Below are 19,896 nucleotides of genomic sequence, written 5' to 3'. Positions count from 1 at the left end.
AGACAAACAATAAGGTGCAAATGGAACCTGCATGAGGTGTAATGGCTGTATCATATGGACGCTCCTTTCTCTCCCTTTCCTTCTCTCATCTTTCTTCTTCTTCTTCGCCTACATTGGCGTTCTCTCCCCCTCTCACCGACGCGCACGCACACTCAAAGTAAAACACGATAACACAGAGTACACAAACAGCCGGGCACGCACGCGCCCTCACGGTGAGATGAGAATAATAAGGTGCAAATGGAACGGAGGTGAAGTGTAATGGTGGTCTGATAAAGCCATGCCTCATCTCAGCTCAGTCCACGGCTGCTCTCTCACTCGGAGAGTAAATCGGCAAGGAAATAGACCAAACAAAGGCAATCTGCCGGCCAGCGCGTCGTATGAAGAAATGAGGAGGGCATCCACACAGACCCACTCAGAAAGCCACTTTATTGTTGACAGCTTAACCTGGAATCACTGCCGAGTAACTGCAAGGTGACACGCAGGACCAAAAAAAAAAGTCATGGATCATAATGAGACATCGTTCAAATTTTGTTACCACCTCATTGCGGAGAAATGTGAAATAAACTGGGAAACAATTTCATGCTGCACTGGATATTGAGTGCAATATCACTTATGTGTGTTTTTTTTTTTTTTTTTTAAGATACTCGGCATCATCTTGAAGTTTAAAAAAAAATTTTTTTTTTCCTTTGGACATACTTGAGTCAGAATTATGCTGAAATATTTTGTTTAGCCTGCATTTGACACCACATTACAGCAGCTTTTCTTCAGCAGAACAGTGTGCTGTGCATGAGCGGCTGATTCACTCCACCTTTGAGAGAGTGGGAGGTGCTTTCTTTTTTTTTTCCCTACACTTTTCGAAGGGTTTTGAAAGTTAAAGATTCAACCAAGCAATTCCAGACACGTCTGCATCCCTCTGTGGTAATTCTAGCAACAGGAGTGACTTGGTTGTTGATGCTAGCACTTTTCCCCTTGGGTTTCTCTCTGTCTCCTTCTCTTCTATCCATACCTTTCCATTTCCCCCTCCACATTCACCATCCCATCCTCTTGCTATTCCCCAAACCCCCCACTACCACCGCCACAATGTCAGGAGCTGTCAGATAAGCAGGTTTGCGTAGCGTCACTGCAGGGTGCAAAGAAGCCGGGGATAACAACTGTGCAATCATGAGGTCTGCAGCAAAAGCACAGACACCTGTACAGGCCAACTATAGGCATGCACTAGGTGGGCTGAGGATAGACAAGAAGGAGGAGGGGCAGACATTTCACTCAGAAGGTGACCTGTTTCTTTCCCCTGGCACACACTCACCTCCTAAATTGTGTGTTGACGTCTTAATCTGCTATTCCTATTTGTGTGGCAATAAGGTGACAAAGACTGTACCCAGTGGACCTTTATGAGAGTACGTGTGTTGAACAGGTGAAGGACAACCCTCTGACACTGGACTTGATAACGCTATAAAGGGATTTGAGAAAGGGCCAGGGGCGAAGACAGAGTCGATAGGAACTTATCTTTGCTGAGCTTGAGAGGTAAGAGAGAAGGAGAGAGAACTTGGCTGCCTTTGCTGACAAAGTATCATCATTAAAGCTGTAATACAACACAGTAATACCTACACACTGAGGGATTTATCAGCCCTGCTTTTGTAATCAGGTACAACACACGAAAAGGATTTCAAACTACAGTATCCTGTAGCATAGAGAAGTTCACATGTGGGTGGTTTTGATAGAGGGTGCATGCAGTTTAAGGTAAGCTAACAAAGAAGACATTTGCTGAGTATCAAGATCTGTAAAACAAGTCTGTCTTGAAAGAAGTACGTCACTGTATCACCAGTAAATGGAGGCAGCTGTAAAGTTATAATTATAAAAGCCCAATGAGGAATAAGACAGGGACTCGTGCTGTTGCTGATGTTAAACACAAATGCTATTGATGATGGCTTAGGCAACCGACATTACTGACATACAGTGGACCAAAGTATTTCTGAAATTTATGGGTCTGCATTGCACTGCATTGTCAGGGACAATCATGTCATCCCTTTACATACTACAGCTCAATGTTTTTCTATCCTATACTGCAATTTATTTTTGTGGAGTGCAACATCCAGTGTCTCATCCCATGACATTCTTCTCTAGGTTGGCATAAAAACACCACAAAATACAAAATACATCATGCATTATAATACAATTTAATTTAAATTATAATAAAGGCTTCTAGTTTTTTATGGGTAGTCAGATTATACATAATGTGAAGTAGTATGAGGCACTGGTGCTTACCCTAACATTAGAAAAAACTGAACAATTAATAAAGACTGAACAAGTATAGGCTGTTTAGAAGGGATAGAAATCATCTAAAAAGAACATGGCAGCATGGCTTAAGTTTGAAAAGTTGCATCTGAACAAACCAAGACTTCTGGAACAATGTCCTTTGGACAGACGAGACCACAGTGGAAATGTTTGACTGTAATACACAGCACCGTGTTTGACGAAACCAAACACAGCATATCAGATGTCAAGCGCGGTGGTTGAAGGGTATTGATTCGGGCTTGTTTTGCAGCCACAGCAGCTGGGCACCTCTTAGTGAGTGAGTTGACCATGAACTTTGTATAACAAAGTATTCTTGAGTCAAATGTGAGGCCATCTGATCCACAATTAAAACTCAGCCCAAGCACAGCAGCAAATCTACAACAGAATGGCTAAAAAAGAGAAGAATGAAGGTGTTACAATGGTCCAAACTGCAAACCTCAGCCTGATTGAAATGCTGTGGTGGGATATTAAGAGAGCTCTGTAAAGAAGAGTTGGCGAAAATTCCCCCACGGTGAAAGTGAGCACTGCTAAAGGTGGTACTAAATCCGTTGAATTTCACATTACTGTAAAGTAAAAGTAATACGTACACTCAAATTCCATCAGTCACATCCAGCCTACAAGTTTTCTAGAAAAGAATCCTTCATTTTCTATACAATCTTCATTGTTATTATTTATATTATTATTTATGTTTGGAAGCATCAATTGAATTTTTCCGCATGTGTGGGTTTTCTTGGCCAAAGAAAAAAAATCAATATAATATAATGTAGAAAAAATATTAAAATAACTGAAAACATAGCAGTGATATGATACTTGATTTGATCTTGAAATTGGCTGTCACTGAATATTTATCTGGACAGATAAGCATATTAGGCACACTATAACCTTGCCATTCATAAACTTTCCGACTTAATTTCTCTGCCACACTCTGATACAAACCCCACATTCACAACCATGATCAGTGTGTGTGAATGATGATCATTTATCTAAAACAGGCATCCCACTGGGCTTTGTTCTTGGCCCACTTCTCTTTAGTTTATGCCTAAATGACTTACGCAGAACAGATTTTCTCAGCATTTGCAGTCTATCACAGCAGGATTTAAAAAGCTCCTGTCTTACATGTAACATCCCATTCAAGAAAACAGCACTAGTTTGGTTCTCTTTGTTTTAGAGATGTCAACTATTCCAACCTAAAATTTGAGAAAGATATTAAAATTGTTCCAAAAAGTGGGAGAAACGTTTCTCCCACTTTCTACCACTTTTTGGGATTTCCTTACCTGGATGATTGAGCATGCATAAGGACATTAAAGTTGTGCACTTTGTTGCAAAAGCAGATTCAGTTATTAGTTATTAGGGTGATATCTGGCTCCCAAGCAACATCTCTGTATCAAGCAAGCTTAATTTAATGATATGTATTGAGCAACTAAAAATATGAATTGGAAGTTGATAAGATAAGGTCGCAGTCATGTTGTTAAGGAAATTACATTTGCTTTAACATCATAAACTCAACTATCTCTCTAAATAATCACGTCTAAGGTGTTCAGTGAACTGGTGGCTCTTATCAGGGCATCTGGCTCAGTAAAACATGGAGCCACTCATCCATAAATCCTAATTTAGACAAACAGGGTTTTCTGGTCAACTGTTTACCAGCAAATCAAGGTACAGCATTACTGTGATCTTCAGAAGGCTTAGGGTTTAGTTTGGATTTCACTTCACCAAAACCCTTTTGTCAAGTTTAGGAAAATATGAGAGGTAATAATTTCTTATATATGTATAAACATCATATGTTTGAATCATACTTACTCTGTGCCGGTGATGATGTAGCCAAAGTGTCTGTCCTTCCCTCTGCTGGAAAACTCCTTCACTCCCACATGGACCAGCTGGGTTTTGACTTTCATGTCCTTCTTCTGTGGCTCCTCCAGCTGCTTCCTTCCTTCTGGGCCTTGAATCCTCTGCATCCACTTGTCAATGTCAGAATCGACCTGTACGTCAGTGTCCTCTGCCTCACCGGTCAACCGCAAAGTGGACCCTTCCTTCGCAGGTGCTGTCATGGTCTTTTCCTCCCAGCGGTGGGGGACGGGAGCCCGATCTTGCGTTGTGCGGCTATGCACGGTCTCCAGTCCTACCATTTTCTGGAGCGGGGCTGGTGGTCCACTGTTGACCTCTGGAGCGTTACCAAAGGGCTCCATGTTGAGGTAGTCCAGCAGCTTGGAGAAGAAGGCGGTATGCTGTTGTGAATCAAGAATGAATTCTCTTTAGAATAGTGGAGACATTTTCTTTTTAGGTCTACCTACACATTACTTTTGTCTCCTTACAAAAGAGAATTAATCAAGAGAAACTCTGTTATCAGCAACTGAAAAGATATGAATTTGTTCTGCATTCACCAGCATTTCTCAGTCTAACTGCCAGTCCAAGGTCTAATAAAATCTTTTTATTTTACCAATTTTAAAGGCTGCTTAGTAGATTTACTCATTTACCATTGTTAAACAAGAGTTTCGTGACATTGTGCAAAATAATTCTGATTTCAAAACTGTTCCATCCAGCGAAAAAACGCTGAGGTCAGACAACAATCAAGGAATTTTCTACGTTTCTGCGTTTGCGAGTTTGCTTTCAAGTTCTAATAATGCCAAAGTAAATGGTAGTCTGCACAACTTTCAAATCATCCCCGTTTGAAAAGTGTTCAAAAGAAAATAAAATGCAAGTTTGGACATGTCTCACTCCCTGAGAAACCAATTTGTTGGTTGGGCAGATTAATTTTACATTCACCTTGTCAACGGGCTCTTTGTCTGCGCCGTCTATTTTCTGGCCTGGAAACAAACACAATATATGTGAGCAGATTGTGTGAAAACTGAAGTACTCTTTTGTATTTAGCAAGGAAAAACAGTTATGACTCAAAATGAAAGACTCAAAAATACCTCTGGCAGCACTTTGAACAGAAATTACATAAACAAAGCCTTACTAAAGCATCTTCAGCTTACAATGTCTTATTCTCTCTTACATTTATATGCTCATAACTACCCTGAACGCTGCAAGCTTTCATTCTCTCTTTCGTCAGTAGACATACAGACCTTGCTGTTTCATTCTCAGTGTGTTTTTCTGGTTTAGATCCTGCTCTTTATCTGATTTCAGGTCCTGGTCTTGATTCAAATGCATTGCTGCCTGGGGCTCCCTGTTACCCTCCATGTTCCCCCTGGAGTCAGTGGCTCCTGGTCCTGGCTGAGCTTCAAGCGCAGGCCGCTCCACATCCACCTCCCGCAGAGCTCCTGTGATGACTTCAGCCAGCTGGTCCAAATCTTTGCCCATCAAAGCATCCATGTTGATGCTGTGCCTCCCCAGTTGGTTCACCAGATTCTGGATGAATCGCTCTGGACAGGAAAAGAAGGGTTGATAGAGCATTTATAAATGCATTAAAAAAGCACCAAAACTCTAAATTTTCCAGAAAATGTAGAGGAGAAAAAAGCAACTATAACTGATCTTACCATCCATGGCCCTAAGAGGCTGTTTTGCGGTGAGTCGGTTCGAGTCAGTCTTGAATAGCAGTTGGTTTAGATTTGGCTTTTGGGCTTTGGAGCCAAAAGCAACCTGAGTTTGTGGCTCTGCGTGGTCGTTTAAAGCTGGTTGCACGTAGCTGAGGTAGTGGAGCTTTCCTTTGGGCCACATTGCCTCGCCACCTGGACTGCCCTGCTGAGTGCCTGGTGCCCCGGAAAGAAGCCGTTCCATATGGCTGGAAAGCAGCGTGCTCTTTCCTGGGTTCTGGTTGGAGTAAGCTTTACTGAGCTTGGGGTGCCTGCCCTCTCCACTCTGTGTAACGACTTTGGTGATTGGAGGCTGGCCGGCTCCTTTCTGAAGACTATAGATTGTGGTCTCCTTCCAGCCCTGCTTGGGCTTTGGCTGGCTGGGCTCTGAACGGTCATCAGATTTGATGTCTTCTTTCTACACACAACACAATATACTCAGTATACCACATTTACACAATTGTCAATATGTCACACATTTTTACCAAGCTAGCTGTAATGGATCGGCCTGTTAGTAAGTTGTAACTATGACAGAGTGAAGAAAACTAACCTCTAAGTAATATCATCCACCAGATCCACCGTGGTCCATCTAGGAGTAGGTTTAGGCTTAGGAGTAGGGTTTGGGTGCTATTAACATTGCACCCAAACCCTACATGCAAGCAACAATGAATGGATATTTACTATTGGGTCCATAATTGGTTAGGCAAAGACACTATTTTTGTAGTTTTGCCTCTGTTCCTCGCTATAAACTGCTTCTCAACTGAATTTTTAGCGCCTGAAATTGTGGGACTGTGTGTAAAAATAGCTGTCATTCCTTAACATTCATCCATCCATTTTGTGCAAAAAGTTTTGTTCAAAAAACCAAAAAACTTAAAGTCTACCTCCTGAGCCACAGCCACTCCACAGTGGAAGGGAAAATAATTAATGCCTTATGTGAAGGTGGCTCTTTGTCAGCTGTGTCAAATACCTAAAAGCATCCGTGTGCTGAGAGGCGCTAACAGGGTAAATGATCCAGAATTATTTATTGTATAAGCTCTCAAAACTGAAAAACTGAGGCTTTAAGGAGACAAAACTGGATAGCCTACCAGCAGACAAACTATAACTTCCAAATGTCGGCTGTAGGGTGCTATATTTCTTATTAAGTTAAGCTAAAGCTAAGCTCATATAGCATTTTAAGGTTAAATATATCCAAGCTTTAAACAATATTTTTGTAGGGCTGTAGTTTGAAAAGTGTCTTTTTAATGCTAGTTATGTGTTAGCTTAACTAGCATTGTCTTCCTACTAGCTAACCTACACACTGGGTGTTAAAATAATGCTTAGACATAATGAATCTTTTTATCCTGCTAAAAGTATTATTAGCTTTAGCCCTTAATGTATAGAGTATGATGATTTGAAGCCATGTCACTATGCTATCACTGTTAGCATGCCTAAATACAAGAAACCGCTAGCATGGCTGTAGAGTTTGTTGCGACATATCAGTCATATGATAAGTATAACCTAGTATTTTTTTTCTTTGTGACAACATTAAATGGGTTGTACTGGGTCAGCATTGTTGTGACAGGCCTCAGTATAAAAAGAGAAGCAACCTTAGCTCGACGAGACGGGACAGGATATGAATGGGGAATCCAGATCAAAGACAACTGCTCTTGGAAATTGCATTATGGAAATCATAGATGAGATAGTGTCACTCAAAGAGTAATTTCATGCATTTCCACAGCACACAACAAACTTTAAAAAATATACCCCCTCTATCTGAGAGGTAGCAGCAATGCCTTATCTAAAGAGAGAGAAAAAAATTGAGTCATCTGATTTAAAAGTTCGTCATATGAGTATATATTTGACACATGATGAATAATGTATTTACATTAAAATGACACAAAGACGTTTAGAGGCATTTTAACCATTTGGTATTGTAGCTGTTATTAATATTGGCACCAAAATGTGTGATTGTGCTCTAAGAGAGGAAGAAAAATAATTCCTCTCGTGTGAATCATAAGAGCCCACGCTTCAATTCAGCATACAGTATATCCATTCCACTGAACAGCATCATTATCCATGTTGCTGTTGCACTAATACTAGCTATCTCCCTTGCCATTTTCCGTCCTTCAAATGTATATAGAGAAAATGTCAGTCTTTCCAACCCCACCGTACTGAGAGGTTATAATGGCATTAGCACAGCAAGATGGGGGCTGCTCTGCCATTCATGCTAACCATGTTTGCCTTTTTCCATCACACCAGACAACAAAGGAGCTCATTTCATCAATAAGGAAGGTTCTGAACTCTTCAACTTTGCATTATGGCTGCACTGACACAGCAGCAGGAAGCGGCTCGGCTATGAAGGATGCGAAGCACATTTCACACAAAGCCGGGGTTCCACCCTAAATATAAGGACTGAATAATGTAAAGAGGTGATGGAAGATCTTTGTATAAAAAGGCTCCCAGCTCAGTGGGAGAGGAAGCGAAGACAGAAAGCAAGAAACAAAGGCAAAGTAAAGACAAGAGGGCGACCCCAGCAGAAGAAGGATACTGACACTTTGTCAAAAGAAGTGGGAAGAGGCCCTTCTATAATTTAGCCAAGAAAATGTGACGCTTTATGTTTACTTGGACAATATGGATTCCTAAATCCTGACCTTAATGTTGCACCTACTTTCACATAAGCCATTAAAGCATATTTCAGTTTAGTATGTCCGTGCCATAAAGTTGAAGGACTAGCTTGAAACAAATTAAATGGCAGACATCCTGACCTTTAGTCCTGACACTACTTCCTTCTTCATCATTTTTCAATCATTTAGATCCAGTTGCTTCTTAAATGCCTTTCACACCATACGTTATCAACCCGTCATGTAAGGTTCTGCAAAATGTTAGAATTAACTTTAACATCATCCTACCACAAGCCTTTTTTCAGCCCTTCTGTTGTTTTTTCATTTTTATGTGTTTGTTACTGTTCATTTCACTTAGATGCCCAGCGGCTCCTACACATTTACTCAGAGCTGGATTCTCACTTGAACATTGGCCACCTCATGTTGGACTCCCAGTTGTCCATCTATTTCAGCCCGCGGCAGGAAGCCCAGTCCCGTGAGGTACTTATGAAGGTTTCTAGTCAACTCATCTTGTCCAGGCCTCAGTTTCCTGTCTCTGGAGCTGCTGTAGGTGGCCAGGAGGCTTGGAGGGGTGGCCTGATGGCGGAGGGGGATGTTCTTCAATTTGGAGAGCTCTCTGGAGATGACCTGCTGAGTGATGTCATCCTGCCATGTCAAACCTGTAGAAAAAAAAAGAAAAACGAAAAAGAAGTAATATTAAAAAATGATTGTTTTATTATAATGTTGCTTACACTGTTCTGCTGTTCAGCACGGAGAACTGTTCAACTGTACAAGACTTCAGAGAAAGTGTTATACTGTAGTTCTCTCAGCACTGCAGAGTAAACATTATGGTACAAAACAGCAAGGATAAAGGATGAAAGAATAGAGGAAGTCCAAAATTATGACAAGCTAAACTGAAGACATGACTGCACGTGCACACATGCAGGGACACATGTCTGCACATGCATGTACAGACACGCACACACACATATGCGCGCACAGCACAGCCCATCAACAAGCCCGGGGAGAATGTCGCACAGTGGCCTGACGCCGTGCCAACATCCTTGCTAATTGCCAACACATAGTTGGGATGCAGAACTCCTGGGCAGGGGCAAAGCACAGTGGTGCCAAGACCAGATGGAGCTACCCAAGCAAAAAAGATACCCAAAACATGGCCCCATTCCCAATGAGCCAAGAGACACAGGATTCCACTAGCGGAGAGCGCCGAAACACCAACCATATTATACTTTAAAAACAAGAACACACAGATGACACGGCAATTCCAGAGTAAGAGTGTTTTACAATGAGAATCAATTAATTGCTGCCACACATCGAACTTTTTTTACCAGACTCTAAAGAGGTGTCTACCTAAAGAAGCCAATGCTGCTCTTGGGTTTAATAAGGAAACAGACTGTAAAGTAGAAATCTGTGAAGGAATGAGCGTTTCAACACTGCAGAATGTCTTCATTAGCCGGGTTTCTCACCCATACACGCTGGATATTCTCATAGATATTCATAAGCACCAGATGAGGATCTGAGCAATGCAGAGTAGCTACAGATGCCTCTAGTCATTCTTGGCAGCAGTGAATGGAGCACAAAGCAGCGTATGTTGTCACTGTTCTGGAACGCAGCTCAGCCATCCATCCGTACAACAATGACAGTTAACTACCCGTGGCTTACGCAGTGTGGTGTATACTTGCTATATATTACAGTGGTGATCATCATTTATGCCACCATCAGCGGGCGATGGGAGGATCGGGCCTGGCTTCAGCCCTAAAGGATCCATATGGCACCTGCAGTTTACTGTAGCCGGTTAAATAGGTTCAAGTGGTAAATGCGCGATGGCGCCGCAACAGGATGAGGCCGGCTTCATCGACTGTGACACCTCTATCCCCTCCGTCTCCTGGGGGATGCGTTCATTTCCATACATACCAATGTTTTGTCTGCGTGCGATGGGCCCCACTTGAGGAAAAAAGTATGCCGGCGCAAATTACAGAATCAAAATGAGGCATTTTATAAAAGAAAAAAAGTCAGGGAGAAAAGTGGTGGGGCCTTTACGGTTGGGCTCCTCTCAATCAACCTCTCCGCTGATTATCCTGGCACTGAGGAGCTAAATGTCATGCAAATTCATCTGTAAGTCCAGAGAAAGAGCAGGTTCCATCATCAAGTGCTGCCGCTTTTCGCCTGTTAAGGATAGCATCCCGTCTCAGGCAAATGCCTCAGTTAATTAACGCCTTGCCATTAGTGCAACAGCTTTCAAACAAGCAAGATATTTCTGTTGGCCTCCTGTCTGTTTTCTGTGTGACAGAGGGAGAGGGAGTGTGTGGGGGGGCTCCTAAATATTCAAAGCCTATTAGATGGGATCCTGTCTACATGCCTTGTTGTTTCATCTGGTGTTTTTTCTTTTTTTGAAATGCAGATTTTTCCCTTTCCTTCACTTCTTTGCACTAACTGATTTAAAGGCATTAATGGAAAAGAGCTTGAATTACTTAGCAGCAAGTTCTGTTTAATTAGTCAGAATGAAATGTGTCAATCTGAATTTGACAAGTGCATTAAATCAATGTAGGCTCTGTTATATGAATGCACATGCTGTATGAGTGCCATTTGTAACATACTGCTGCATTTGCTGTGGGGTTCATGTTAGTACTCAGAACTCAGTACTCTCACGCCTTAATAAAATAAAATTTAATGAAAGCGTAAATGCTCCGGCCCCACCTAGATTTAGTTATTCTTGTCCCGGTTAAATGCTAATATATGTTTATATGGTGCATAGAACATCTACAAGAGTGCAAAGACATTTAGTTAAACTGCAGCAAATAATTTGCTCTGAGTCAAAGTCTGCAGCAGAAAGTAGCCGGAGTCACACTGAATGATTCAGTAGATCCCCCGTGTTTTCCTTATAACAACTCCAGTTTTCACGCAGCACATTAGCGTGTAAGTGTATCTTTTCTCCCCGCTGCTATCTAGCTAGGCTGTGAAGGAACAGACAGAGTGGAACATGGTGAACAACAACAGCAGTTTTAGTTGCTTGTCTGTCAAGGAAAGCAGGTTTGCGCAGGATCCGAAGGAGGACCACGAGTAACCTGTTGTTTCCGTACCGCTGGAGGGACATGATGTCAGTTTATGGTCACTGAGTCTCCCTGACCGATGATTCCTGTCAATAGAGCTAATGCAACTGTCACAGTGCATCATCTTACTTGACTTGTCTGTATGAGACTATGTGCTGCTCTACAGAGGGTCGCGAAGTCAATCAACTTTAGGTTACTGCAGTTTGATATGCTCCATCAACTTTACATAACCAGTCTTGCATTCTGACATAATTCTTTCTGATGTTTAACATGTGGCGCTCGAAAGCATAAACACTGATCTGGACCTAGTATGAACTGTACTCACCTTCTAGGAGCACAACTGCTTGCTAAGTCCCTCCTCCTCCATAGCTACGGTTGCTATGTCTATAAATGAATGGGGTAAAAGTAGAGCTACACTCGCTCTAGCCAAGGCTAGCTTGCGCGCTATCGACACTAAACTTCTAGCATCTTCAGGAATTTCAGTAGACTCAGGCAGAGATTGTTTAAAAGACCCAGGTATGAGTTGCAGTCAAAATGTTTGTAACAGCACCTTTAATAACAAAGCAAAACCTTCTCCGCCCTTCAAGGTCGTGTGCTGCTTGGGAGAACTCCTCCTTTGTTCTTTAGCTAGCTCCTTGGTCCAGTTTTGGCCTCACTTGCACATGTGCGTGTATTCATAATACCATGGCCTACAAACTTGTATCAACTTTTATGTTAAACTAACCCAAGTTTTATGCCAAGGATTATCGTAGGTGATGATAGCTGGGCCTTAGGACAGAAAGCAAACGGAAGTCACGAAGAATGAGCATCAGGTAAGGAGCACAACCAGGAGATTGCTTGTTGTTTTTCCCAGCTTAAATGGATTCCCTCGCCATTACACTGGCAATGTGGACATCTTAAAACATCTGAGTACAAACGACCTGAACTTCGATGCATTTGTGCGCCTGCTCACAGCATAGTTAAAAGGCATGAGTTTTTCTGGCCACAGCAACACAGTCATCACCCACCATCTGCTCTACTGCACAGATTTGGCTCTCTACAACGTCTTCCTCCTCTCCAAGATATAACTAAAATTTCAGCATTGCTGTTACAGAGGAGATGTGGATTACAAAAGCAGTATATGTGGCGAGGGCAGAAGCACTGCGAGCAGTGTAGCGGTTAATGGGGAAATTATGGTCCAGTGATGGTAGCGCGTGGGCAGATAGATGGGCAGCTTTGGACTGCCTATCTGTCTGCAGTGGTTGAAAACTCCTCAGACTCTCCGCAGACAAATACCTTCGTAAACGAAAGGACACATCTGCAGTGGCATAAATCAGGCATCAAAAGCAGACGACCACAAAAGAGATAGTGGTCAAGTTTATGGGTTGAGTTCCAGAAGTTGTCCGTTGCACCTAATTTTGGCACACTTTCAGCTGACTTATTTCTCTTAACATCTACTGGGAGAACTTTATTGCACTCTCTCTGTGACCTTACCTTCAGTTCATCTGCTTTGTTAGCCACTCCCATCACCCGGTGAAACAGAGACCAGAGGAGAGGACAGAATATAACATGACTCAAAAAACACAGGAAAACCCACTGCCCTCCACAAAGTAGGGAAAGCACTGCTATGATTGGAAAATTGCTGTTCCAGTGAGGGCTTTAGAGAACGGTCAATTAAATACTTCATCATTTGAATATATTGAACATCAAATTCAAATCACTGCAGTAACTGAATTAGCTCCTGTGTGTATAGTCACACAATCCAAGGCTACAGCAGCACACATATTTAGCAGAGCCATAATGATCCCAAAGCTGTATGACAGCAGTCTAGCTATATGAAATGTGTAGGAAGACTGCAGCTGTGCACGGTGAATACTAACTAAGCTTTAGATGACGTGTAATATAAAAGTCATTTGCAGCTGGATGACAGCGTCTTGCATTCAAGAGGTATTGTGGTGAAAATTTAATACCAGACAATGTGCTCTGCCAACGGGGGCACATCCAGACAACCCAAGCCCTTTTGTACAAGGGTCAATTTCTATTGATCTGAATGACATTGGTGTTGTGCATTGAGCAGAGATTGTGTGATTTCTACCTGCTCTGATGCAAGATAAAGAGGATTGTAAATCGATTCTATTGATGTTCCCCCCGCGTTTTTTTCCCTCTCCTTCATCTCTTCAATTTGGGTTACAGTACAATGGTCTCTATAACCCCGTCTAGCCTCAAAAAAGGGTCCCCGATGTCTCAAAGATGACACTTCAATAGCTGTTGAGCTGATAAGAATAACGTGCCACTGAGCATTAACAGTGCATTGTGGACTCATCCGAAGATAATGCTCCGTGTCTGTGGATGTAATTCTACGAGACAGAATGGGCGAGCATGTTTCAAAGTGATGATGTCATGTTTGTGGTGTCGGGAGTTTTAAAATACAAGGTCACCGAAGAAGTCTCATAATGAAAACCATCTGAAGAATTAAACACCTCTTAAAACAGAGCAGAAAAAAAACATTTACACACCGGATCTCTTCTCATCCTCCTCGCTCTCATTTGTTTATTTCTAAGCAGTAATTAGAATAAATGTGTGGTCTCGCCTGGCTTAATATTCATCACTCCATTTTCTCCCTCTTTTTTTTCTTTCTTTTTTTTGTGATTTTCTCTGGCCGGCTGCTTACTCTTAATGATTTTCAACACTGGTTTACGCCTGTTAAAAGATATTAAGCTCAGAGTGGCCTGCAAAGCCAATTACGCTTGGAGGGCTGAGCGGCCGGTCACGGTCTGTGTTAAAGGTGTCTACTGCCCCCTGGTGGGTCATAGCTGCAGTTACAAGCTGTTAAATGCTGGAGAACTTGGAAGATTTTTTTTTTTTTTTTTTTTTTTTTCTTGGTACCTATTCATTTTAACGTGTTTATAATGGACGTTTCCGTCTATGCTGAATTGCAGACATGTTTCCTCTTTTTGCATGTTCAGCTGACCTGCTGTGCACACGCTCAGGCATTTAATTGGATGTAATTAATTAGGAACGTACTGCCTGAACATGTTGTGTCTACATTTATACTTATAATGAGTACCAAATTACATATTTGCTTCTAGGAAACATGCTATTAAATTATTAAATCACAGGCCCATGAAATGAAATACTACTGTTTGCTTCATATTTTCCAATGTACACAGAATTCAAGCTATTTTTCCCCTCTGATTCATGCTTCCTAATTAGCGCTGGCGTTCACACTGTATCAGCAAGAGAAGACTTTGTTCCCCACAAGTAGTATAAGACATGAATATCAATTTTCCCACATTAGATGCACTGATTATACAAAATCCAAAGGAAAGCTGGCATGTCTCCATGTTAGGAAACAAGAAACAGATATTTGGAATTCCTACTGATTTCCATCTAAATTAGATGCACATATAGTTAGTTCTTATGTAATATATCTCTGAAGATGTATACCCATGAAAAAAAAAAAATATATATATATATAAAAACATTCACTGCCAGCTGCCAGTGAGCGAGCAGTAGAGACTGTCTGAAGTGATTACACTGCACACCTCACAGCCTCTCATCCACAAAATTAGCTTTAAATGTCTGAGCGGCATACGTGCTGGTGTGATTGGCTGCCAGAGTTAGGCGATGGGGGCACAACAATGGCCTGATATGAGTCAAATGACCTGTTCTAGCTCTCTGGTGGTGCGCTGCGCCTAGCCAAAGAGACAGCTTGGCTTATTTGGCTTGCGTCGCTCCATGGCAGTTGACAGGCATTTGCTGCGACTGATGCCGGAGAGACAAAAAGAAAGTTGGACAAAGATGGACAGGCTGTTTGTACCTCTGTGAGCCAGTTTCTGGAGGAGGATCCTGAGACGTTGCAGAGCAGAGGGAGAAATATCGTACGTGTGCAGGTCTGCACCGGCCAGTTCTTGGCACCTTCCAAACACTCCATCTACAGAGAAGAAAATGGTGAAAACAGGTTCATGAGTGTTTTTTACTTTTACAGCTTAAAGTGAGAAACAAACGCACACACACAATTTTACAGCCCCTTTTTTGTGGCTTTGATGATGTAAAGCTGCCCAGGTGAAATGTTATATATGTGTGAGGCACCTGCCGTGCCTCGTACCTCTGATTTCCTGTTTTTGGGGAGCTAAAAGCTGACATTTTTTCCTCCGACAGCACCACGATAAGCCGGCGTTCATGGCAGGGAGGACTTTATCGGGAACCCCAGTAATCTCCCTATCAGCAGGCCTCCTGCCTCACTCAATACAAGTTGCTAGGCAACCCACGCCACAGAGCCCCTATCAGCCCCATAATTCAATGGATGGTGTAGACCTCTGAAAGATGCCGAGGCTCAGGGGGTCAGGAGGGAGTGTGTAGATGCAAGGCCTAGAATATAAATGACCCGTGTTGTCACCTTCTCTCAGCTTTGAAGATAAATCCATGCATCTTGTCTGCTAAACTCACTAAATGAAAGTCTAAGAAGATCTCTGGAGATGAATCCTGCAGTTTCAATCTGAGCTACTTCCTCCGCGAGCGTGCGTTCATATGTGTGCAATCATCTATGCTGCCACGTGAGAGTATGTGTAAGGGATGCCGCTGTGATTAGCTGGGATTTAATGATGTGAATCAGCACTTGGTCATGCACCACAGCTTCCCGTTAATTAGCCCCAAGATGTCGGACAATGACAGCAAACATCAATGCTATGAGTGATGTTTAATGACACATCGGGAAACAAAGAATACGCAAAAACTGATGTCCATTACATACTGCAATTTTCTGCCTAGGGTTCTGAAAACAGACAAGTGCAAATCAAACGATTTATGATAAATTATATTTTTCAATCACAGACACGGGTCAGAAGTTTCCTTGAGCTGTTCTTTTTCCAGGGTGGAATAATTGTACATTTAATGAAGTTACGCTCAGTGCAATCATTTGACACCGTTCTACACGTCCAATTAGCAATCCAGTCTTACATGAGGCTCAGTATTTTGAGCTGCATGGGCCTGTCTGAAGTTACTGCATAACTGCAAGCCACTTTACAACCCACCTCCACCCTAGAACCTCCTTTTCCCTCCTTTTCACTTCTTTTCATGCCTTCTCTGGATTAATCGGTTCTCCCGACTCCGTCTTCCTCCATATACAAGTGGACGGCGATTGGGTGTGTCCCACAGCACAGCCATACCACCAAATATAAATGGCTGCAAATGGAAACAGCAGTTTTCTTTTGGCTACAGTGATTCTGCGTGAAAGATAATAATGTGATGTCTAACGATGCTCTAAATTGAATTCTTAGTTTTAACGAGATGCGGGTGTGTCCCTCTCCAGCTTCCCCCCCCCTCTTCCCTGTGAATCATTAAATGACAGCTCTGTACAGGAATAAGCCTGTGGGAGGAGGTGAATTAGCATAGACAGCACGGTGCAATGCTCCGGAGTTATTTCGAGATCTCCAACGGCGCAGAGGAAAACTTCCCACCTACAGACTCAGATCATCACAGACGTGTGTGCATCACAGAACGTCAACTGTCTCGTTCCTCTTTGCCAACAATCCCTATTTTTTTTTTCTTTTTTTCCCCCGGGTGTCGGGTTAATATGATCCCAAAATAAGAGTGTTTTGTGATATATTTTTCCCAGTTATTACACTATCAGCACCTATTATGTAAGAAATAAAGGGAGGCTGGTGACATAACAAGTGACGGAAAACTGTTCAATGTTTGATGCTCTGCATCCTTCACTGGTTTCCATGGTGATGGCACATGTTACTTCCTTCTCTGTTGTCAGGGACATTCCCGAAAGCAACCAGATATGAAAACACACACACACTGTGATTTAGTGCATTAAATATAGAAGTCAGGTGTTTAACAACAAAGAAATCCTTGTTTGGCAAATATAACAGTTGACTGGTTTATCGAGGTGGTGCCGAGCCATTCAGAGCCACATGCGCAATGAATCACAAAGCATTATCCTGTCACTTTAGTGAGTATATTTACAATATTGAGGAGATCAAAACAAGCAGGAATGGTTATTGTAGCTGACAGCTTGAAGGAAAACACATTTTTCTTTCCTTCTATTTTTTTGACAGATAAAAACAACATTTTAATTCCAGGCCTGGAGGTTCCCAGCGTGTGTTTGGTATGCAGAGGGTTGACACGTGGGAATCAATCAAACGGCAAAATGATTTTCCTAAAATATGTCACTATGAGTGGAACGGATCTACGAATGTCCGAACCGTCCAGCTGAAGTCTATTTGCAGTGATTTTCTGATGATCTCCTGCGAGGCTTAAGGGAACATTAAGCTGACGATACATCAGTATGTGCTGTCTTGCAGTGGCAAGACTGCAGCACAATTAAAGCTCAATCAATGTAATCCATAATACATAAAGTAGGCCACAGAATCAATCAATTGATCAGTCCTCAAATGCACCATCCCATAAATCGGTGATGTTCATTATAAAGAGAAGCTGTGACTGGATAAGCAGCACATTGGCAGGAATAAAGAAGATTTTCAGCTGAAAAAGGTGAAGCGCTCTAAATCCAGACACGTCTCCCCTCTCGCTGTGACAGACAGAGAGACGCCCGGCTGCTGCTAAAGCTATTTAAACTGTGAAAGCTAATGCTCTTGGATAACATGAGGAAACACTAAAGCTGACAGTCAGCAAAGCATTTCCAAAAGACTGTACATTCAGAAGATGAGGCAGACGGACCCAGGAGACAAATTAAGATGTATTGGAACAGGTGTATTAGCGTCGCAACTCATGTTATGAAAATAAATAGACTCAGATCAACGCACCGAGTCCGGCCAGATGTAATCTGCAAATAGGGAACGGTATGGGAACAAAAGCTAAAGTGATCAGGATATGATTAATGAAGTGTTTACAGGTTATTCTGGGCTTCCTGTGTGGCAGTTGTGGCTTTGAAATGATAATTATATTTATGCATGCTCTGTAATGCACATGGAAATACAGAAATGAATAAAGATAAATCAGACTTTCAGATCAAAACATACCGCCTGTTGAATATGGCTGTGGGGCATAAATCATCTCTATTATTACATTTTTCCTTCCCCTGAAGAGCTCGTGTCTTTCGTTAAACCCGCTGTAGCATCTTTTAATACTTACAGTTACTTTACTCAGCACTTCATACCTGATTATTCCTGGATTTGCCTCCTGAGCTCTGGCGCTCTTTCTCTGTCCTTGCAGATATTTTTTTGTACTTTTTTGATATGATGGATTTTGTAGTGGTTACTTAAGGTGTTTATGCTGCAGTTGCGCTTGTTGCTGATCAATAGAAGCATCACCTAAATCGCTTAAATCTGAAATACAGTGTGGATGTTTCAGACAATATTGGCCCGACTGGAGGAAAGATAACCGCCAATCGATACCACACTGTTGGTTAAGTGTTTAATAGTGTGCCCCGAGGGAAACATGTAGCACTTATCCGCTGTACTTTAGCCTAGCTTATGATAGCAGTAAGCCACAGACTTTGGAGAGCTGCATCAAATTAAAATGCATTTCCCGGGTAATCACATATGCTTTTAGAACAACGTCTAGAAAAGCATTCCCTGAAGACGAGGGTAAAGATTTGAAGCATTGCATTAAAAATGAGACATGACGGCAGGAAGTCAGATGGTACGTGTAAGGATATTAAATGATCTACCTGATCTACAGTTCGTACTGAAGCATCTTTGTTCAAAATCTTCTTTTTTTTTTTATAAGTTAGGGGTTTTCAGTGGATAGCTTTCATGTTTTATTATCTCCAGTATTCAACCCACCGAGGTCTCTTTGAAGACGGGAAGATTAGCTGGTGAGCATGCTGATACCTGTTGCAGTCTTTTATTATATCATAATTTTACAAAAACAGGCAATATATGTAAAAGATTACACTCTTTTACGCATACTTTACTTTTAAAAAATTAAAGTCTCATCGCATATTAGCTCATTCTCGCTAGCTACAGTTGATAAAATCTGCAAGGAAGCAGTTAATTGTGATTTTAGTTGACAAATTAATGTTAAATTATAAAATATTGTCATTCTAAAGCTCTGTGTGATCAAAGTAAGTGTAGCTGAAACGTTTAGACAATCATTTGCACCAGTGGTTTACGTTTGTCTTAAAAGGGGGTGAATACGTTGCTATGGATGCGGTAAATTTTGGGTCTTATGTTTGCGATGAATAGAGATTGATTTGTAAAGAGCTGTTTTCATGCTGTTGAGTGCAAAAAGAAGAATGTGTTTTCATAAGCACTGAAAACGATAGTCAGTCACATATAAAATGATGCAACCCTCCCCTGCCCTCAGCCACCCTGCATGGCAACAGCCCGGGTGAAGAACGGTTGGCCCAGCCCAGAATAAACCAGGTTACTCCTTCGGGGACCTGAGGAAGAGTTGATGTGGCAGACCTAGTTACTCCCACACATCATATGTCTGTGCAGTGGATGCTGCTCATCAGGAGTCCAATGGAGAGTGACAGAGCTAGACTGAGTGTGC

At 42.0% G+C, this 19,896-nt stretch overlaps 1 protein-coding gene across 2 annotated transcripts in view; it reads right to left on the bottom strand.

Annotated features, from left to right (window-relative positions):
- ptprn2 (protein tyrosine phosphatase receptor type N2) overlaps positions 1-19,896 on the bottom strand; it is a 145,294-nt gene that overhangs the window by 101,062 nt on the left and 24,336 nt on the right. Inside the window, exons 3-8 of one of the 2 annotated variants that reach the window (XM_005448928.4) lie at positions 15,251-15,364; positions 8,822-9,063; positions 5,769-6,222; positions 5,358-5,654; positions 5,056-5,096; positions 4,093-4,517 (exon numbers count right to left, since the gene is read on the bottom strand). In XM_005448928.4, coding sequence (XP_005448985.1) covers positions 4,093-4,517; positions 5,056-5,096; positions 5,358-5,654; positions 5,769-6,222; positions 8,822-9,063; positions 15,251-15,364 — 1,573 coding nt within the window. Of the gene's footprint in view, positions 1-4,092; positions 4,518-5,055; positions 5,097-5,357; positions 5,655-5,768; positions 6,223-8,806; positions 9,064-15,250; positions 15,365-19,896 lie in introns of both variants that reach the window. The other variant, XM_013277574.3, reaches the window with a different exon arrangement.

The sequence above is a fragment of the Oreochromis niloticus genome, linkage group LG9 (genome assembly GCF_001858045.2).
Source record: "Oreochromis niloticus isolate F11D_XX linkage group LG9, O_niloticus_UMD_NMBU, whole genome shotgun sequence".
Taxonomy (NCBI): Eukaryota; Metazoa; Chordata; class Actinopteri; order Cichliformes; family Cichlidae; genus Oreochromis; species Oreochromis niloticus.
Note: the sequence above shows the minus strand (reverse complement) of the source record. Positions and strands in the feature narration are given on the sequence as shown.